A 22640-nucleotide genomic window follows, 5' to 3' on the forward strand; every position below is an offset into this window, starting at 1 on the left:
GTTTGATTCACAAAGAAGAAAATAAATTTTATTAGATAAAAAAATAAGATTTAAATATGTTCTTTTTTATCTCTAATATATACTCGAATTTTACATTTGATGTCTGATAAAAAAAATTTTCGTATCTGTTATCTGATATTTAAAAATTTTTGTTTTAAATCTCTGCCATAAGATAATGATGACATATCCGTTAAATATTTGATATCACGATTTGTGTCTACTAAAAAATCGTTAATATTTGTTTTAAAATTAAATTTAAAATAAATTTCTTTCTCTCTCCTATTCCAGCCTTTTTTTCACCTCTCTCTTCCTCTTGGGTTAATTAATAATAAAATGAATAATAAAATGTTTAAGGAAGAATTTGTATGATGATTCGCAACCCCATACGACGAATCAGTCTCCTCCACTCCTTCTCTCTTGTCTTCCTTTACTAGTTCTACTAAAATGATGGACGAGGGAAAAACGAACCACGAGTCTGCACGGTGATTGCGGATGAAGCAAAAGCTGATCTCGAATCTCGAACCTTCCGAAACCAAAATGGTGACGGAGCTAAACCTACCCAATAAATTGTTCACAATGCAAACGTTATATAGATTAAAAAAATAAAAAATTTACTGAACTTATATATTTCCACGTTAGTTGTTTGATGGACAAAACTTGTAAAGCCACGCAAAAATGTAAAATCATTGTGTAGAATCCGTGCTTCTCTGAAATAAATAATTTCTTTCATAATAGTCAATTTCAAAAAAAAAATGCATCCATGATATTAAGAGATGCAAGGGAAAAGAGTAAGAGCGTGGCAAATGACAACATATCCTATAAAGAATTGGCTTTCTGTTCTAACAGTCTAGAGGGTGAAGAAACATAATGTATATACAACATGATAATATTGGAAGAAATATTAAGCCTCTAAATCTCCAATATGCTCCTTTCCTAGCTCCAACTCTGCTGATAGACTTGCAAAGACTGCCGCAAAAGGAGTCCCTTCAAGCCCTCCCAAAAATTGAATTACTTTGAGGCCAAAGAATGCACTTTCAGTAAATTGCAACTTTTAACTGGTCCACGAATCAGGGTGCACGACAATGAACAGCTTCCTTAAATGTTTCTAGTCTTCTGTCTCTTCACTGGTAATAAGGCACTGATTCGTGTGTGAGCTCCAATCGTCAAGAAGGCTCGAAACAGACTCCTTGAGCTTCTTAGCCTGAGGGCCTGGCTTCAGAATATTGACATCATCACCCCATTGTGAGCATGGATCCACCCACCAGCTCCTCCAGCCTGAGCACCATCCTCCTGGCACAGCTTGATTACGCCCTCGCTTAAGTATCTTTTTATCGATCATGTCCAAAACCTGGTCACCTACTTCAAACTGTCTAGCAAAAGCAGCACCACTTTCTGCCATCTGGTCATAAACAGATACATTAAGGAAGAGCGGCTCCATCTTTGGAGGATTGTCCCAGATCATATACCTCAAGTCACCATTTACTGTTGTGTTCTTGAATTCTGGTGCATTGCAAATGACCGAGTGAAAGTAACCTTCTTGGGATAACTTGACGTTTGTAAAATACATCAGGAGTGTTCGGGGTAAATTATCCCAGCCAAAGATGCAATACTCCAGGAAGGATCGGCTCAAGATGACCCACGGGGAACCTGCAAGGAAAGGAAAGCATTAAACATCTATTCGTCAAAGTCATAGATTGAGTTGCTTGGACAGTGAATGAAAAAAAATAGATTTGCCTGTGAAAAGGTTGAATGCATCAGGTGTATCCCGCTTCTGCGTAGCTAGAAAAATTTGACTTCTCCTAGCTAAATACAGTCCTGGGTCAACTATGATAGGCTGGAATCTGTCCTTTCTGCATGGGTAAATAAATACATAAATATATGATCTAGAGCTATATGTAGAAATTATCACAGTAGCACAATGAAAAGGCTAGAATTAGCAGTAATTATCATTACTCTTTCCATCCAAGGTCGCTGGTGTGATCAATGAAATTGAGGTCCCTCCGAACAGAAGAGAAAGCGTGGGACAAATCTGATACAAATAAGAGAGAACCGATTAGTAATTTGGAAAGTCAGCAGAAAGAAGATAAGATATATTGATAAACGAAAATGAGTGATGCCTCGAAGCATAGCATTATTCAGTGAATAAAACACAGAACAATATAGTCATATACAGCACTCTTCACCTATAAGATAAAATAAAGTTCAGAAAAATAGTCATATACAGCATTTCTTCAATTGCAACAACAATCATATAGAGCAAAACCAATAGATGCCCAGTTTTATTGACATCTGATGAACATCAAAGTTTATTTACAAACAACAGGGTTATGTCTGGCCAAACAAAAAGTAGAACCAATATAGAATAGAATGCTGCCACTAGCCAACCAAGACTTTGGGATCCCCCAGTCCTCAAAGTGGAGGACAGGGGTGCAAGTGTTCACTGAATCAATCTCGGGACATTTTATTAATAGAAAAAAATACATTTCGCATATGGAGTGTTTATCAAACACTTCTGTGCTATTTTACGTTAGGTCCCTGATCAGTAGAAAGCCCAAACAAGCAAAGCGAATGGTACATGATGTGAGTTAAAAAAAAAATCCACAGGACCCAAGACTATATTTAGAGGAGAGAAAATTTGTTATAGGGAGGCAGAAGTAGTCAGCATAGTAGTCAATCCCAAATAGCGGAGCAGAGCAGCCAACCCCACAAACCCTATAGCCTATGGTGGGATGACCACTACTTAGAACCCTAAACATATATTTACATTACACATGTATACATGCTGAAAAATAAAGAAAAAATAATTAAATTAAAGATAAATTGTTGTTGTTTCAACATTTTTAGAGAGATTGAAGACAACTGAGAAGAAAAAAGTAGAAACAAGGTTAAAATGGTTGGGGGTAGGTCACAACAGTGACGAAAGGAAATCACTGGAAATTGAGTGACAAAGTGATGTCTTTGTAAACTGATGACAACAGAGACCAGACGCCTGAAATTGGCAGGAAAAGAGCTGCACAGCAGTGTGCGACAGTGAGCAGTTCTGGAATCTGGAGGAGTGAAGTAAGGAGCTCTCCTGAGGCCTAGAGCTTGCACTTGCAAGGGCACATCAATAAATGTAAGGGAAACCAAAAACAAATTAACTTAAAAATCTGTCCAATTTTAACTCCCCCATGAAGAAGCCAATTTTACCATTGAAACAGCACTCGGTCAAGTGCAAAACAGTTTTCGGCCCCATATTCTAAATAGCAGCTGCAAATTGTGCCACTCCACCTAGGGAAGCCAGGCATAACGCGACTTATTCTATGGAGTATGGCCATCATGTGATATGATGCACCGGTGTGATAGCAGGACTATAGCACACGATTAAATATTATGGTATACAGGGAGTGAGTTGGTTGAGGTTGGTAATCAGTTTTGTATTGTTGAAGATTATAATTGAGGCTTGTGATGCTTGCAATTGCAAAGGAAGCTCAGTGAAATGGAGACACAGTTGGATTATTTGGATGAGAAGAAACTGATGATTGCTAAATTGTTGAGGAGAAAGAGGTACATGCTTCTCTAGAGGAAACTAAAGTGATATGCAACTGGCCATCCAGAAAAAGAAGTGATGTGCAACTGCAAAGTACTGAGACACTAACTAAAGTTAGATTGGCTGCCAAGAAGGCTGAACTACCAAATCTTGACGGTACAGACCAGGTGGAGATTGTTGGTGTATGCTGAAAAATATTTTAAATCAAGGGTAGCAGTCCAGAAGCAAATATCCTGATGACTTTTATCAGTATTTAAGTTAGCACTGGCCATTGGTTTCATCGTCTGTGAAACAAAATCCTACACCTGGAATGGGAGATGGCATCAGAGATAAATAAAATATGAGGAATGGAAATAGAAAGTCTGGCAACCCGTACAAACTGCCTGCAGTGATTGAACAATCAGAAACAATGGAAAAGTACATCAAGTCATCAACGTATTTGAGTTGGTGACTGCTCAAATCTCAAAGCTACTTAAAGAACAAGCACTGGGATATTTTCCCAACGGATTCCATGGGGAGATATGGAGAACAACCCTTAGTAAGTTTCAAAGGTAATGTTATTTGGCATAAAACACTGGTCTGTACACTACCCAGTCAATTATTCCTCATGAGTCATAGAGAGGTTTGAAAATGTATTTAAGTTTTTTACTGCCACAGACTGCTAGAACCCATGATTTGGTCATGGTTATCGTTGATATGTTCTCTAAGATAGCTCTTCCATTCCCTTGTAGTGAGACTGTTCATTTGTCTTATGTTGATTAGTTATTCTTCAAAGAGGTTTGTGTTTTCATGGACTGCCTTATTGTATGATGTAAGAGGAATGATGTTTATGAGCTACTTTTGGAAATCCAATGAAAGTTGAGTGCCACCTAGTTAAAATTCTCTTTTGTTTTGCACCCACATATAGATAGTCAAACTCTGGTTGTTAGCTGTGATCTAGGTGATTTACTTAGGTGTCTTGCAGGGGATAATATGTGATTGCAATCTAGTATTTCATACTGCTGGGTTTGCCTAAAATAGTTCCATTAATATGTCTACTAGTAAGAGCCCATTTGGCATTATCCTCTTGGCCTCACCAACCTGTTGATCTTGTGCCTTTTCCTTTTTCTTTGATACCTTTAGAGTCTTATATCTTTTTTTTTTTTTTTTGCTCAGCAAAAATAGATAATATATTAATTGAGTATCAGAGGTACTAAATTTACAAATGGTGCATTATAAGACCACAGACCAATGGTTCCATTGTCAGACTAATGTAGTCTTGATGGAAACCAGAGCCTAGATTACATGTGACCAGTATTTTGCACCTATACACTGTACTTTTCGCAACCCATATTCATGATTTGCATGACAACATTAGAGTTTTAGCGTGGATTCATTTCATACAGATGCTTAAATATGTCAATCAAATTAGTTAAATCAGTATAACAAGACTAATGTTTCAATATATCAAATCATGACCAAATTAAGAATAAGCAATTGGAAGATATGACTTTCTCCCTGGTGAGATTATGGCAATCATAAACATTCAACATATTAAATGTCTATGAAACAAATAACATATTCAGCTTAAAACCAATATCTTCCTTCGAGCAATAAATATGAGATACCAAAACATTTTGCCAAGCACGCCAGTTATAACTGGTTTTTGTGGGAGAGTGAAATACATTACCAAACAAGATAAACAGAATTTCAGCTGAGTTCATTCAGAGTTGTGGGAAGTGTTTTACCAATCTCTCTAACTACCACAGAATCTGTTATTGCTTTAAAAACAATTAACTTTTTACTTTAGGCAATTAGAATGTAATAAGAGCCTCATCCATTAACCACTACCCCCCAAAATCCCCCTTGTACATACTACCTCTACCTCCGCGCTCCTCTCTCACTACTTATTTTCCATGTCTTAGGGTCCTCTCAACTTTTGACTTGGTTCCAACCAGCAATAACAACATATTTATTTTGTTAAGTGCAACCAACCAGCTGGAAATCATTTCCTTACACCTTTGAGTCCATTAGTCCAAAAATTATGAGTCCAAGACCAAAACAAAACAAATGAAGACCAAGATTTTGCATAAACTTTCCAATGATCATCATCAAGCAAGACCACATACAATAACAATAAACAGTGCAAACCCATGATCTAAAACAGAAATTACCGTATTGGCATTACCATCCTGGGTGACAAGGGGATAATCCCGAGCACTCAAGGTCACAAACCAGTTCCACCCGGCATCCAACTTCATCATCACAGAAGCAGCCCTCAAAGTAACAGCCACATTGGATGACCCCAAGTAGGTCATATAACCAGCCTTCCCCACCACATCCACGTTCCCAAAGGCGCGAATCACTGGCACCGACATCGCGGCCGCAGCCAGCTTCTGCCTCTCTTCATCCCTGGCATCCAACCCAAGGTGGAGCAAGTAGCGGTTCCTGGGGTGGTACACCGCCAGCAGCAACCGGAAGATTCGGTCACCGTCTCTATTGCCACCAGATATGAAGTAAGCAAAAGCAGGAGGGTAGTGAGGACCATAGTGGACACTAGAGGGAAAGGGCACAGGGGAATTGAAGCAAGAGAGGGAAGAGAACATGAGAATGATGAAGGAGAGAAATGCTGCAGTGAAGAGGGTGAAGAGCCATTTTCTCTCAACGCCCATTAATAGTAACAGTGGTAACTAATAGTAGTGATGGCAGCAGTTAGAGTGGAAAATGTGAAGTTTGTGGTGTTGAGGCATATGGGTGGTACAAAAAGGAACGATTTTGAGAAGTGGGTGTGGCTAAATTCTGGGGTTTGAGATTGTTGGGGCTAATGGGTCATTGAAGATCTTGAAAAAAAAAAAAAAAAAAAGAGCGTTATGATGATGGAGGAAAGCGGAGGAATCAATCTGAGTTGAGTGAGGAGGTGTATGAAAAGGGAAATGCGGATTGGAAGAGGAAAATTGCTATTACTTGTCACGATTTGTGTGTGGGAAATGCCGTGAGGACTAGGGCTTGTTCTTTCTCGGGTTAGATTGGATTTGATGTGTGCTGTTAGTGTCAACTGTCAAGAATGGAGGAGATCAGGGATTCTTTCCTTGCTGTCTTTTTCTCACTACAAAAGCTACCACGGCCTGAATTGGAGTCATTGTAAAATTAATCCTTGTCAAAAAAAAAAAAAAAAACAAACAATTCTCTCTCATTAAGAGCATAATTTTAAGAGTGCTGCTAGGTGCACTGAGTATTTTTGCTGGTGCATTGAGCATTTTTTGCTGGTCCACCCAGCACTTAAGGGGAAAATACATTTGTATCCCTGACTTAATTATTTTAAAAAAATGATTCATTCTCGTCTCTTTCTCTTCCTCCCACGTTCCGCTTCTTCTTCCTCACCATTTTTTTTTCTTCCTCGTTACTAAAGCTTTTGGTCTCCTCCCTCCTGCGTTTCGCTTCTTCTTCCTCACCTTCGTTCTTCTTCCTTTTAGTCTAGGCTTGTCTCGAAAAAGCTTGACCCACGGCCGTCATCAGCCGCAACGCATTTGTTCCCCATCTTCGTCTTCTTCGTCGGCGTTTCGTTGTGCGACCGTGTCGTCGTGGGTGTTGACTATCCCAGCCAAGTTGACGGTGGTGTTGCTGCCTCCGCGCGTCGGCATTGTCGAGGTTACAGATCAAGTTGATCAAGTTGTTTGCAGCAGTGGAAGTTACAGATCAAGTTGATCTGTAAGCTTTTCCGAATCATGTTGATCCGAAAGAAGCTTACGGATCAACTTGATCTGTAAACTTTGTTTAAACATTTTACGGATCAAGTTGATCCGTAAGCTTCTTTCGGATCAACATGATCCGTAAAAACTTACGGATCAACTTGATCCGTAAACTTTGTCTACCCACTTTACAGATCAAGTTGATCCATAAGCTTATTTCGGATCAACATGATCCGGAAAAGCTTATGGATCAACTTGATCCGTAAAATTGAAATTTATATATTAATTTATATTAACAGTCAATCTTAATTTTTTAAAAATGCTAAATATTAGATGAATTGTGAGAAAATTGAAATTTATTTATTAATTTATATTAACAGTCAATCTTAATTTTTTAAAAATGCTAAATATTAGATGAATTGTGAGAAAATTGAAATTTATTTATTAATTTATATTAACAGTCAATCTTAATTTTTTTAAAATGCTAAATATTAGATAAATTGTGAGAAAATTGAAATTTATTTAGTAGTTAGAAAAAACCATTAAGAAAAAACATTGGCTCATTTTAAAATTGAAATTTAATTAGTAGTTAGAAAAAACCATTAAGAAAAACCTCCTGATTATAGACATTTGATAAAAAGCCTCCTGGTGAGTAGTTAGAATGGTTTAGAATGGTTAAGAAAAGCCTTGGCTCATTTTGGTAATGCATCCACCTCCTGATTATAGACATTTGATAAAATAGTTGTTTGATAAATTTTAATTCATTATTTTTAAAAATAATTACATATCATAAACAATAATATGTTAGCCCTTTTAATTATGAAGTTATACCAAGCAATTTTTAAAAATAATTACATATCATAAACAATAATATGTTAGCCTTGATGAAGTAAGCTGCAAATTTCAGAAACAAAAACACACAAAATTTAGAGTTAGCAATTTTTAAAATGCAGATTCAGACAGTTTACGGATCAAATTGATCCATAAGGTTGTTTAGGATCATGTCTACACAGTTTACGGATCAAATTGATCCGTAAGGTTCTTTCAGATCATGTTGATCCTAAAGAAGCTTACAGATCAACTTGATCCATAAACTGTCTGAATCTGCATTTTAAAAATTGCTAACTCTGAATTTTGTGTATTTTTGTTTCTGAAATTTGCAGCTTACTTCATCAAGGCTATTTCTTCGTCACAAGGTGTTCGTTTGAACTCTAAACAACGTGAGTACTTGATATATTTGAAGAATTTTTTTTCAACATTTAGTATTACTTTGGTAGAAGAGTAAATAATGCCTATAATTTGGATCATTCTTATTAGATTGTTGTCACAATTTGTTTTGACCTTAGTCACAATTTGGTTGTAAATAATGAGATGTTGACATATAGATAAATAGTATAGATTGATTAGCATTAATTATGATTATATATAGATATATCCTCTTTCAAGGAATTATCCAAATAGTATATATTGATTAGCATGAATTATGATTATATTGAGATGTTGACAATTTTCTTCATTTAAAAAATTCCAAAAGATACCTAGTGCTTGTCTGAAATTATCCAAATATTCCAAACCATATATTGCTACTAAAACTAGTCTCATTATTACAAAGATAAAAATCACAACTAGAGAGAGTTGAAGTCAAGTAGGGAAACTTCTTAGCAGATGTTATAGAAAACTCAAGCCTTGTTTGATTCTGCAACTGTTTGCAGCAAGACATGGCAAACTTCAATTCGTGAGAAAGTTCCAGAGTGTGAGAAGCAGCCCAAAAATTCTTACCAAACATCTTCCTATAGATGTTAACTTATGTACCTCTTCATTCTTGCCCTTTCCTCTAGTGAAGAACTTATAACCGCTATAGAAGAGTACACCCTATCCAGTCAAGGAAACAATCACAAACTGCAACAATGGAAGGCTTGGTAAAATTTCAATGTTTTAGCATGACCAAATATCATAGAAACATGTATAAGAAGCCATGACGTGACCAAAATATTCACAAATGGCAGTGGCATTATTCAACTCAACCATCTATCTGCTTAGCTAGTAGTTTCAATTGTAGATCAACTTTTTGACCCTGTGATGTGCCATTATTTTCTCCTATTTCTTAACCCTTTTTGCACCATCTTAATTACTGATTAGTCTTAATTGTCAAATTAATTATGCAGTTTTATCATTTGGGCTTACTGGATTAATTTTGTGTTTTTAATTTAATTTCAGGAGAATTATAAGCAATTGGGCTTGAATCCAGAATTGGGCTTGGGCTTGAATCCAGAATTAAGCTTGGGCTTGAAGAGAGCAGACTATTTTATTCTACCAAATTTTTCCTTGATAGTTTTTCTGGTTATATGCAAATCACTATTGCTCTTGAGGATCAAGAAAAGACAACATTCACTTGCCCCTTCGGCAATTTTTCCTATAGGAGGATGCCTTTCGGCCTGTGCAATGCCCCTGGTACCTTCCAGCGGTGCATGATCAGTATTTTTAGTGATTTTTTAGAAAATTGCATAGAGGTGTTTATGGACGATTTCACTGTATATGGATCCTCTTTTGATATTTGTTTGGATAGTCTGGAAAAGGTTTTGAATAGATGCATTGAAACTAACCTTGTTCTAAATTTTGAAAAATGTCATTTTATGGTTGAGCAAGGTATAGTTTTAGGCCACATTATTTCCAATAAGGGCATTGAAGTAGATCCTGCAAAAATTTCTGTTATTTCACAATTGCCTTACCCCTCTTGCGTGCGAGAGGTGCGATCTTTTCTTGGTCATGCAAGATTCTACAAGCGCTTTATAAGAGATTTTAGCAAAGTAGCCCTTCCACTATCCAACTTGTTGCAAAAGGAGGTGGAGTTTGACTTTAATGATAAATGCAAAGAGGCTTTTGATTGCCTCAAAAGAGCACTGACTACCACCCCCATCATCCAGGCACCCGACTGGACAGCCCCTTTTGAGCTTATGTGTGATGCATCAAATTATGCATTGGGGGCTGTCCTTGCTTAGAAAATTGATAAATTGCCTAGGGTGATATATTATGCTTCTAGGACTTTAGATGTTGCCCAAGCGAATTATACTACTACTGAGAAAGAGCTACTAGCCATAGTTTTTGCTCTTGAAAAATTTCATTCTTATTTGCTTGGTACTCGCATTATTGTTTATACTGACCATGCAGCTCTAAAGTACTTGTTGAAGAAGGCTGATTCAAAGCCTAGATTGATCTGATGGATGCTCTAGCTCCAAGAGTTTGACTTGGAGATCCGTGATAGGAGCGGAGCACAAAATTTAGTTGTTGATCATTTGAGTCGAATCGAACGTGTGTCTGATGAGGATTCACCCATTCGGGATAATTTCCGGGATGATCATTTGTATATATTGTATAGTATTTCTGATTCTCTTTCTACTCCCTAGTTTGCTAACATTGTCAATTATTTAGTTGCTTCTGTTTTTCCTCCCTTAGCATCTAAGGCTCAAAAAGATAAAATTAAAAGTGATGTTAAGCATTTTATTTGGGATGACCCCTACTTGTGGAAATTGTGCAGTGATCAGGTCATTAGATGATGCATTCCAGATCATGAGACTGACTCAATCCTGCAGTTGTGTCATTCTTCCGCACCGGGAAGTCATCTGGATGTTCAAAGGACAGCTCGCAAAGTGCTTGACTGTGGCTTTTATTGGCCCACCATCTTTAAAGATGCGTGGAAGATTTGTAGCACTTGTAAGCAGTGTCAGAGAGCAGGAAGTGTACTTACATGGCGACAACAAATGCCTTAGCAACCTATGCTATTCTATGAGGTGTTTGATGTCTAGGGCATAGATTTCACGGGCCCTTTTCCTGTATCTTTTGGTTATGTTTATATTCTCCTTGCAGTTGATTATGTTTCAAAATGGGTGGAAGCCAAGCCCACTAGAACTAATGATGCTAAGGTTGTTGCAGATTTTGTCAGATCTAATCTGTTTTGAAGGTTTGGAGTACCTAAAGCAATCGTTAGTGATCAAGGAACCCATTTTTGCAACAAATCAATGCATGCCTTGCTTAAAAAGTACGGGGTTGTACACAGGGTATCCACACCATATCACCCCCAAACCAATGGACAGGTAGAAATTTCTAACAGGGAGATCAAGAGAATTTTAGAGAAGATTGTGCAGCCAAGCAGGAAAGATTGGAGTACCAGGCTTGATGATGCTCTTTGGGCACATAGGACTGCCTACAAAGCACCCATAGGAATGTCTCCTTATCGAGTTGTCTTTGGAAAGGCATGTCATCTTCCAGTTGAGATTGAGCACAAAGCATACTGGGCAGTGAAGACTTGCAACTTCTCTATGGATCAAGCTGGTGAGGAAAGAAAGTTGCAATTGAGTGAGTTAGATGAGATTCGTCTAGAAGCATGTGAGAATGCCAAGTTGTACAAAGAAAAGACCAAGAAGTTTCATGATAGCATGATAATTAAGAAGGACTTCATGGTTGGGCAAAAAGTGTTATTGCATAATTCTAGGCTTGGACTCATGAGTGGTAAGTTGAGGTCTAAGTGGATTGGTCCTTTTGTTGTTACTAATGTTTTTCCTTATGGTACAATTGAGATCAAAAGCGACTCCACAAACAAGAGCTTCAAGGTCAATGGACATCGACTTAAGCCATTCCTCACAAACCCTTCTTTAGTGGACATAGTGGTGGAAGAGACTTCCTTACTCCACCCTACTCTTCCTCCACCATGACTTAGGGAGTTTTCTTTTCCTATCTCCTTCTTTACTTTTATTACATTTGTCCGATTCTATTTGATGGTTTAATTGCTTTTAATCTTTTAATTGTGCTACATTGAGGACAATGTGTCATTTAAGTATGGGGGGGGGGGGGGGAGGGGTCTTTGGTTTTGCTAGTTTTGTTGGTTTTGTTAATTTTGTTAGTTGTGTTAAATTTTTTAATTTTGTTGGGTTTCTAGTTTAATATTTTAGGTAAATTATGTTTGCATGTACAACTTTGCATATTTTTTCTTTGAATTATAGGATATGTTCAAGTAATGGGTAATTGTTTTGAAAATAAAAGTCGCTTGGCATTTTGTGATTTGAAGTCCTTGTTTTTCCTCTACATGTCATGATAGTTTTGAAAGCTCAATTTGAAAGTGAAAAGTTTACCTTTGTGAGAATTTGAGCCATCCATCATCATAATCATTTGTTGTGTTTTGCCCCATTGATTGCTTGCACAATAGTCTTGGCTTGATTCTTGTTGATGCTTCCTAATTCACATGCATATTTGGAAATGATTTAGGCAATTTTGTTCTTATAAGCCTCTAGCCAAATGGACTTACCTTGAATTAATCCCTTTGAGCCTATGTTTTCCCTTTCTTTATTTTGAAGCTCATTACAAGCCTTAAGTGAAAAACCATGATCTCACCTTAAGCTTAAGGAATTTTGGAGCTTTGGAATTGTTTTGGGAATAAGTGTGGGGGGGTTTTGCTGGATAACATATTTCGTTGGCTATGCTTCATGATGTATTTTGGGCCATACTTGATGTACATTGTATACTGGTTAAATGTTGGACATGCTGAATGATATGCTATTTCTCAAATGCTACAGTTCAAAAAAAAATAGTTGAATCAATTCGAAAAAAAAAGAAAAAGAAAAGCAATAAAGTTGAGTGAATAAGATCTTAAATGGAAAAAGAATGATGAGACTCTTGGCTCTACTCTTTGCGTTTAAATTTTATCTTTAGGTTTTCTTATTTTTTTCTTAATATGCACTTATTCCCCATTGCTCCTCTATTCCTTTGGGATTTAGCTACTTATTCCATATTTTTTCCTACCTTGTCCTTGGCCCCATTACAACCTTAAAAGACCTTTTGATCCTCATGTGCTTGTGTTTATGGGTTGATTGTCAATTTTAGAATCTTGCCAAGTTTATGTGGTGTTGGTTTTCATGGGTGCTTTGAGGGTAAATAGTAGCCTAGACACTTGAGACATAGAGTGTATATCTTGTGAGGCTTTATCATTTTCATTCTTGAGTTGATTAACTATTTTGCCATGATTGGGTTGCTTGGATGATTTTCATGAATGTCTTGACTCTTTGGATCTCTTAATGTTAGATGTTACATATTCCTTTCATTCCTTGATGTTCATTGAGAAATATGTAAATGTTTTTGTTTGTCTCTCTTTGATATCCTTATATTTTGTTCTTTGTTTCATTTTTCCTAGGAGTGCAAAAGGCTAAGTATGGGGAGTTTTGATGTGCCATTATTTTCTCGTACTTCTTAACCCTTTTTGCACCATTTTAATTACTGATTAGTCTTAATTGTCAAATTAATTATGCAGTTTTATCATTTGGGCCTACTGGATTAATTTTGTGTTTTTAATTTAATTTTAGGAGAATTATAAGCAATTGGGCTTGAATCTAGAATTGGGTTTGGGCTTGAATCTAGAATTGGGCTTGGACTTGAAGAGAGCAGACTATTTTATTCTACCAAATTTTATCTTATCTATATATTATTTAGATTTGATCTCATCTAGATATTATTTCATCTAGATCTTATCTAGATTTTATTTTATTTATGGGCTTGGATTTAAAACAGATTTGTAAGCTTTGGGGCTGAAAACTATATAACAACACCAAGGTTCTAGTTTAGGCCCTCTTCTCTTTCTTCCTCTCTCTTCTCCCTCTCTCTCTCTTTCTCTCTCCTTTTTCATTTTTTAGTTTTAGGCTTCTCTCTCTTTTTTTTCATTTTAGTTTTAGAGTGTTACTCCCAATTTGTTTTAGTCTCTTTTTTGTTTTGGAAGAATAATTCTAGTTTTCTTCGTTTTTCTACTGATTAATGGAAGACTAAGTCTCCAGCGTTGTTTTCTCTTGAGGATCAAGCACAACTCTCTTTGAGGTTCTATTATTACTATTAAATTCTGATCAGTTTTTCCTCTTCACCAATTACTATGTATTTGTTGTTATTAATCCTTGCATGCTTAGTGCTTGATTAATTGTCTCTGCGCTTAATTTACGTTCATGCATAATGATCGTTTATGATTAATTGGTGTATGTGTTGCTTAATCACATAATGAATGCCTTATGTTAAATTTCGCTTAGTAATTTAATTTAGGGTTGGATTAAGTGGTTGAACTGATAAAGGATAAACTCTCGTAACCTAGGATAAGAGACTTGCTTGTGAATCAAGGGAAAGCAATGTGTTTTAATTCTAATATTTTCTAATTCACATCTATTCGTTGTTTAATTTACAAAAGCAAACAACCCCCCCCCATTCGTTACTGTTTTATTACAATCTATCATAAACGTTTGGTTGATCATTGCTCGTTGGGAGACGACCTAGGATCACTTCCTAGATACTGCATTTTTAATGTTTATTTGATTCGGGTACGGCCTCGATCACCCTGACTTGATATATACTAGTTTATGTGAGTGTGTCAGTATGACAAATTATATCACAAGTGAGTGTGCTTGCGTGCATGCTGTTCTTCAAGAGTTACTGAGGTAAATTCCCTTAAATTTCAATGTCAACATAAACTTGTACAGGGCTATAATGTTGCCAATACGATAATGACTCGGTAGTCAGCATCAAAATATGGTCAATTTGAATATCCTGAACAGGCATATGAGAAAGTTTCCAAAATCCTAAAGTGACTTAACCATGCTTTCAATGATTTTAATCACTCACTCAACCATGCTTTCAATGATTTTAATCATTCTCATTTGTCATCTAGCTTTGGTGGGTTTGTGAGACTGACGCATGTCAACTTGTCTGATTCTAACTTTGAAGGGGATATTGCTTCCCAAATCTCTCATCTTTCCAAATCAGTGTCACTTATAAGCAATGCATATATCTTAATTTCAAAGTGAATATCCTTTTTCTACCAAGTAGTGCCTGAAAAAACATAATGCCTATATGCGTTAGACCCATGAAACTTGAGAGAATGAAATCAGTGATGGAATTTGTGGTACTCATTTGCAGATCATGGTTAGGACCAGAGGATTAGGTCGTGCCTTAGGTCATGTTATTGGCAGAGGTGTGGGCCGAGGAGATTGTGTTGATTCTGATGATGCTCCGTAGCGTCGAAGGCCTACCGCATCCGCATGGAGGTAGCGAGTCCCTGAGATTGCGGCGCACGATGAGCTAGTGATCCCTGTGCCAGATGTAGAGGTTGACGTATTTCCAAATGACCTGATGGAACCAACTGATGTAAAGGACACTAGGGCAGACATTCTTATAGACATAGGCGTGCAAGCTGCTGAGGATGAGCATGAGGGATTTTTGGGTGGTCTGAGTGACCCATCCGTGATGACCCAGTATGCGGATCACGTTGCTTGCAGCATATGGACGGGAGAGGTATTTATAATATTTATTTTTAGTTACATGTTAATTATACTTTATGATTGAAATTCGTTTTCCTTTAAATGATGATTTTAACGAATTTTGCGTTCCTTTAAACTTCAATTCAGGAGCGTCCTGAGTTGAAGTTATCCTCTCACGGAAGGAAGGTCCATAGTTTAGGCAGGCTTGTCCCTGCCATTGAGGGACTAGTTGCTGGGACAGGACTAAGTCCTCTGATCGCGTGTTCAGTAGACACTGGCGATCAGGGACTTTTGTCCTCGTTTGTCGAGCGGTGGCACCGGGAGACGTCTAGTTTCCATCTCCTTGTGGGAGAGCCCACGATCACGCTGGACGACGTCTCCTCGCTTTTGCATCTGCCTGTGGTTGGCGACTTGCATGCCTTTCAGCCCTTGTACGTAGATGATACAGTTCATATGTTGGTGGACTTATTGATGGTCTTTACAGAGGCTGCCAAGGCTGAGACAGGGCAGTGTCGTGGACCGTACGTACGCCTGCAATGGGTACGTGATATATACGAGCGCCGATGCCAAGAAGGTCATTGGACAGCTGCGGTTCACGCATATCTTCTTCATCTTCTGGGTTGCACTCTGTTTGCTAACAAGAGTGCAACCAATGTCCATGTTGTGTATTTGGAGGCCCTTCGTGGCCTTAGTCAGACCGGGAGGTACACCTGGGGAGTGGCTGCTCTGGTGCATATGTACGACCAGCTGAATGATGCTCTATCAGCAGCAGCCGACAGCTTGGCGGTTACATCACACTGTTGCAGGTAACAAACACGTTTTTCATTCGTTGAGGTTCAACAATGTTCAACTTTAAATTTTGTTAGACTTTCATTATTAATGTTTATCATTTTGATGTTACATCTGTAGTGCTGGATTTACGAGCACTTTCCCTCAGTCGCGGAGTCCACTGCTGATCAGGACTACGACGAGGATTCCCCGCATGCTCGTAGGTGGATTGCGACGAAGAAGATTGTGAAGAGCATAAGTACACCGGTGTACAGGGAGCGCCTGGACCGACTCTAGATTCCAGATGTCTGTTGGATCCCGTATGGGGAGCACCGACCGGTCCGGGACTTCCATTTGATTTCATGCTATTCCGATCTCCTGTGTTGGGGGGCTGTTGTTGTTTATTATCGACCAGAGAGGGTCGTGCGGCAATTTGGATGCACCCAGACCATTCTTGCTCCGCCCGTTGATTCATGGGTGTTGTATGATGATATACACGACAGGTGGATGCACTACTCGGATCATATGCTTCCAGCAGGTGAGGTGTGCGCTGTGCCAGCGACTACATGGACTGGTTCTTCCGCATCTCCCATCCTTTCATGACACCAAGCCACGCATTAGATCCTCTGCCAGATGGTCATGCCCCACAGCCCCGAGTTGTCCCTCAGGCCCCACAGGCAGATATCCCTCACGTGCCGGAGCCAGGAGCACCGTCGACATCTGCGAGGCCCGCTGTGGAGAAGCCTAGACATGCAGTGGCAAATAATACTAATAATTTATGTCATTTACATCAATATTTTCATAATAATTTGTGTGATCTGTTTATTTTGTATTTAATAGGAAGTTTTCCATGGGATTGCTGAGAGGTTAGAGCGCCATCTGAGCCTAGGGGTGATCACGCTAGGCTCATCGACACATGAGGTGATCGAAGAATGCCTCAGGATGGCCATGAGTGTCAGACAGGACCTGCTAGTATATGTTAGGTCTTGACGCACGGATCAGGCGTAGTTTATTTACATATTTTATATTGATATTCGATGTATATATAGATATTTTACATGAACCCATTTCATTAGTAATGTTGATTTTGCTTATTTCCATTAGTAATGTTAGTTTTATTTATTTCCATTGATTGTGTATTCCCTTTGCCTAAAAACCTAGAATCGTATCTCATATTTTACATTTGTGTCTATATACACGTGTGTTATTAAAATGGTCTAGTTAACTTAGTTTACCAACTAATAAAAAGTAATTTTTAATATAACTTTAAATATAATTGAAATAAAGAAGTTGAAAAGGGTGTAGAAAATAATAAATTAAACAAATAGGCCCCTCGAGAAATAGACAATCAGAGAAGCAACCCTTTTGTTGTTCTTTGCTGTTTGGTCTTCAACATATCTCTTCTTATATAGCCTTTTGAAGCACTATATGTATATAACTAGCTTTTGCTTACACTTAATTTTGCATTAGTAGCCAAATAAATATTTGTGTGCATATGAGTGTCGAGGTTCTTTAAATGCAAAGGGAATATGGATAGAAATACATGGTAAAGAGTTAGTAAGAGACTTGTTGCATGCTAGGTCTTTGAAGAGTCACAAATTATAGGGGCATAAGGTGAGTTATGATCAGTTTCTATATATCTCCAGATTTGTATAGAGAAAGGACAAGGGAAAAAGAAAGGGGGAATTTCTTGGTGACTTTGTATTTGCCAACAGTGAATTAATGGGAGGGTGATGAAGAGAGGGGAAAGAAATAAGTGTTGGATTATTCTAATGGAAGAGGATGTTGGAGGAATAAATATGGGGTGGGAAGTTTCAAAGTCAAGAAGGGGTGTGTTGTAGGGTTTGATTGGAAAGCGGTGGTGGGTTAGTAATTGCAAGTTATTTAGATTATTTTGAGCAAAGTAAGAAATGGGGGGTTTTGGATTGACTCGAGGGGCCTATTTATTATCTGTTACATATGTGTATTTTGACTGAAATTCCTCCATATGTCTACACCCTTTTCAACTTCTTTATTTCAAACAGTACATTAAAAATTCCTCCATATGTGTATTTTGACTGAAATTCCTCCATATGTTGACTCGAGGGGTCTTCCATTTCCAGAAAAAAAAAAACGATTATGCGATACATGAATTCAAACAGTACATTAACTTCAACTTAGTCGAACGAAATTAAATTTGCATCAAATACTACAACTAACTCATGCTAATTTTGCGACAAGGACAACTCGTCTTCCATTTCCGATACAGGTTTACTGAAAACAGCTAAAATTTCTATTGGCCCAATCTTTTTCCAGTAGTTAGATTCAATCAACACATTCATCACGACGTCGTTGGTTTTGAGTTCAATTATTTTGAATTTTATAAATTTTTCTGAATACTCATGGTGACTTAGTTTCCAAAAAAACAATCGCCTTACCATTTGTGTTTCATCAATACCATAAGGGGGAATCCCACGAAGCGCAATTTGTTTGATCAAATCTTTCAGTTCATCCATGGTACATCCGGTGGGAATGTCAAAGTTTTTGGGATATTTTCCTGTGAACGAGTAACCAACAAACTCATTTTGGCGTGACATGTTCCACCTCCCATTGTTATATAGCAGGGCATCATGAGTAGGGGTCATAGTAGCTTCAAGTAAGTTTAAAATACCATCTGGGGTTCTAGCAATGCTACATAATAACTCAATCGGACCAACAAACAAAAATTCATGATTACACATTAACATTGTGTTAACATCAGCATCATCCTTTAGTTGCATACATTGAAACCAAAATTGATTACCTGCATACATGAAAGGCTGCCGGTAGTAAATTTCATCCAAAAATTGCTTGTCGGTTAGCTTAAGGGTATTGTGTATTCTGGTTTTTAACGTTTGAAAATCACAACCGTTAGGTACTCGAATGAGAACTGGAGTGGAAGCTTGAAAGGAAACACCACAGTCGTTGTGAACAATGGATCCATTTGAAAAAATAAAACCTAATGTGGAGTTCACAACTGTCTGACTGCTTGTCTCTCCCAAGAATGCCATAGTTTTTTGTAAGAGTTGGGTTGAGATTGAAACTTGTGCTTTCTTATAGTGTTAGGCTGTGTCATACATATAGATGAGTTTTAATATCAGTGCTGCATTTTTTAAAGATTAAAAATACGCATGCACATGCTTTCTGTATGTGTTGTCAACTACACCAATGACGTGACATGCTTTAGCTTGCATCAGATCTGCATGTGTAGTCATGCTATACAGGGTCCTTTCACCCACTTTATGTTAATGCAAACAACAATTTATCATACACGTTTTTTCACAATGTATTGTCAACTCAGACAACGATATCATACATGCTTTTTTAGAATTAAGTAATAATTTTGTTGTGGACGTAACAAATAAATGTGAATATCCAATTCAAAACAATCAATCATTATAAATTACATGTTCAATCATCATTTATGTCAACATAGTCTCTCTTGAACATCACGAAGCTCTTGTAATGCTGCATTCTGCTAATATATGGATTTGGCCACGACTTCGCCTGCGGATGACAATTGCTAGACCATAACAATGCTACAGGTGGTAAGGGACAATGTTCTTTTAAATAAACTTGTTGTACATGCGAAAAAAGTGTTAAGTCAATCCTACAAAAATCATTGCATAAATATAAAAAAAAAATTCATATCTACAATGTACCTCAACAAAATGATTGTCATACACATGACCGATACAAATTATACGATGCAATGAAGAATTTTCCAGTGGTTGACTTATAAGAGAAAAGAATGTCGTGCTTTGTTGTTTAGACAAGGATACAACAATTACGTTATACCTTGATGCAATGACATGTACCATGTCCGTTATATCCATCCACTTATCCATAGTCGCCTGAATGAAACAAATATACACGTCAAACTTAATTTCAAAGTAAAGTCTTAAAAATCAAATACATAAATTACATACCTTGGTTAACCCATCAACAAGTAGTGACATCCTTAATTCCTCAAATCTCTCCATGCCACCAAAGAGCTTGATATAATCTTCTGAGAATTTGGCAAGTTATTTAATTAGATGGTTGCGGACCACCGACCAAGAGTCTTGACCCATACCTAATAAACCGGCAACCGACCGATATCCACAGTTACCATCAGCTTTGACATTAACAATCTTATCAATGAAGTCTTGCATAAATGGCTGAAACTGGTCCAACATGGGCATCATCGTTCTTCGATTCGGTTGCTCAGAGGATGATGTAGTACGCCTCATCGACGAATTTCTATTTTGCATAGATTCAAAGGCATCTACATACTCTCAATAAGATGGGTCGCGCTTTGTTGACCTTGGGTTCCTGCTCATAGCTTTCTTCGGTGCCCCTTTTGTGTTAACCTTTACTGGAGGAGGACACATCGAATTCTGATTAGGGTATGCAATTTCCCAAAGTTTAGTCCTTAGAGTAAACTTGCCACAAACATCAAGTTCTTCGAATCTTTTGGATATTGTTTCCATTACGTCCTTGATGCTCACCTCGAGCTCAGATAACCCTTGGTCTGAAAAACTAAGTCTCCTCCAGAACATATGGATTGAATCCAGTGGGATGCAACCACCAACATATTTGGATAGCTTACAAGCACAAGGAAGACCAAGCATGGTTCTCACCATGCAACCACAACTTGAGGGATTCTTGCTAGCATAATCAACACGCTCTAATTCAGCAGCAATCGGATTTAAAGCATACCTTGAAACCATTCCAAGCAGCCTCTTGTATAAGGTTTTTTTGAACACATGTCCAACGACATGTGTACTTGTTTCAAATGATGCTTTAATCTCCGTGTGCTACAACGTAATCATGTTGTTCATGGCATCCCACACACAGCATAAGTCTCCAATGCTATTTTGTAACAGTCTTTTTAAAGACGAGTGAACAGATTCAACCCTACATTTCAAATACACAAATAAAAATCAACATATACAATAATACAATTCCATAAATTTGTCAACGTTAATAGAAATAGTTGAACAGTTTCATACCTGTTTGTTGTTGTGTTTCCTAAGTGCATCACCTTATTAGTCCAAGCGGAAACAAATTTTTCCTTGTGTGGTATTATCCATGTTTCCTTGGCATAGTCAACAAACATTGGCCAAGGTGCGCAAGCCATTTTGAACTTCTTCAGGCATTCATCAAACTGTTGTTCTGAAGGACAATCAGTCAAACATCCCCAGCAATCCATGACATAATCCCAAACATTTTTTTGCTCAATTAGTGATTTACATTTGGCCTTCACATTCTTGTTTATGTGAAAGCTGCACAACAAATTTGTGCATTCAGGGAATACATCCTTCATTGCATTCATCAACGCTTGGTCTCTGTCAGTGACAATAACTCCAGGGAGGGCATCACGCTTTAAAAAAAGGCCTCAGAAGCGTTGTAAAGCCCAGACCAAATTATTAACGCGTTCACCCTCCACATATGCAAAACCGGCAGAGAATGTCATCCCAGTCGGTGTCACCCCAACAAAATCGAGCAGTGGGAGTCTGTACCGGTTTGTTTTGTAGGTGTTGTCTATCAAAAACACCAAATTACATGCATTGACTAACTTTAATGAATCAGAGTGACACCAAAAGATATCACGAACCACGTCTTCATCCTTTATTCTGTGCCAATGAATATACTGATCACGTTCAAGAAGCTTCATCAGATGTTGCATTTCAAGATCGCTTCCTCTTATGGAAGAACGGAATGCACTTCTTGCATTGTATATATGTTTAATGGTCGTACAACTATTGGCATTATGTTCCTTCAAAGTTAGCATAATGTTTCTTGGCTTCACCATGGACTTCGTCATATCAGCAATAAGTGTTTTTTCAACTTTAGTCAATCGCCCCGCATATGGATGTCCAACTAATGACTTGGCCAATTCATGATTATGCACTCCACAAATCAACTTCACCATCCAGCCTTCTCCTCCAACCACTAGCTTGCAACGAAGCTTAAAGGGACACCCACATTTCCTAGTCCCAGTGTCTCTTCTGATAAATTCTTTTTTCCTACACCTATACTCGCCACTCATTTCACAGCCAATTAACACAAATGTAGTGCTTCCTCTACTACCTGTGTTTGTGTCTGACCTTAAAATCACCGCCACAAATCCGTTTTCATGAGCCACGGATCGAGCCCACCACAAAGCATCCTCTCGGCACTCAAACACCTACAAAGCAATCCAAATAATTTAAGTTTTCTACCAGTATTCATTTTATTAAATCTGTGACAAACATTAACATTATAACCTGAGAAGTATTGAACGCATCCGAAGAATCAACATGTGGTTCATTCGCACCACATGCTTATGCATTTTCATAATCCATATCTGCTCGTTCAGACATTATTTCATACATCCACTCATCTTCGTCCATC

The 22640-nt window shown here is 37.8% G+C and overlaps 2 protein-coding genes across 2 annotated transcripts; one reads left to right on the forward strand and one right to left on the reverse strand.

Moving 5' to 3' along the window:
- Positions 1-789: 789 nt before the first annotated feature.
- On the reverse strand, positions 790-6637 carry LOC100809381 (beta-glucuronosyltransferase GlcAT14A). The gene is made up of 4 exons (XM_003529159.5): positions 5697-6637; positions 1954-2029; positions 1735-1850; positions 790-1647 (listed from the first exon to the last, which is right to left on the reverse strand). The coding sequence occupies exons 1-4, from the start codon at positions 6178-6180 to the stop codon at positions 1106-1108; spliced, it is 1218 nt and encodes a 405-aa protein (XP_003529207.1). The 5' UTR covers positions 6181-6637; the 3' UTR covers positions 790-1105.
- An 8711-nt stretch (positions 6638-15348) lies between these two features.
- LOC102669983 (protein MAIN-LIKE 1-like) lies at positions 15349-16541 on the forward strand. Its single transcript, XM_006584271.1, has 4 exons — positions 15349-15510; positions 15624-16016; positions 16119-16262; positions 16386-16541. The coding sequence occupies exons 1-4, from the start codon at positions 15349-15351 to the stop codon at positions 16539-16541; spliced, it is 855 nt and encodes a 284-aa protein (XP_006584334.1).
- Positions 16542-22640: the final 6099 nt, after the last annotated feature.

This window comes from Glycine max, chromosome 7 (genome assembly GCF_000004515.6).
Source record: "Glycine max cultivar Williams 82 chromosome 7, Glycine_max_v4.0, whole genome shotgun sequence".
Taxonomy (NCBI): Eukaryota; Viridiplantae; Streptophyta; class Magnoliopsida; order Fabales; family Fabaceae; genus Glycine; species Glycine max.

Bases quoted from the DNA above. Each gene is read 5' to 3' on its own strand.
- LOC100809381 (XM_003529159.5), bottom strand. From the start codon at position 6,180: ATGGGCGTTGAGAGAAAATGGCTCTTCACCCTCTTCACTGCAGCATTT. The intron at 2,030-5,696 runs GTAATGCCAATA...TATTTGTATCAG, and splicing joins TCCCCTTGTCACCCAGGATG to ATTTGTCCCACGCTTTCTCT. The intron at 1,851-1,953 runs GTAATGATAATT...TTACCCATGCAG, and splicing joins AGCGACCTTGGATGGAAAGA to AAAGGACAGATTCCAGCCTA.
- LOC102669983 (XM_006584271.1), top strand. From the start codon at position 15,349: ATGGAACCAACTGATGTAAAGGACACTAGGGCAGACATTCTTATAGAC. The intron at 15,511-15,623 runs GTATTTATAATA...ACTTCAATTCAG, and splicing joins GCAGCATATGGACGGGAGAG to GAGCGTCCTGAGTTGAAGTT. The intron at 16,263-16,385 runs GTTACATCACAC...TTACATCTGTAG, and splicing joins CAGCAGCCGACAGCTTGGCG to TGCTGGATTTACGAGCACTT.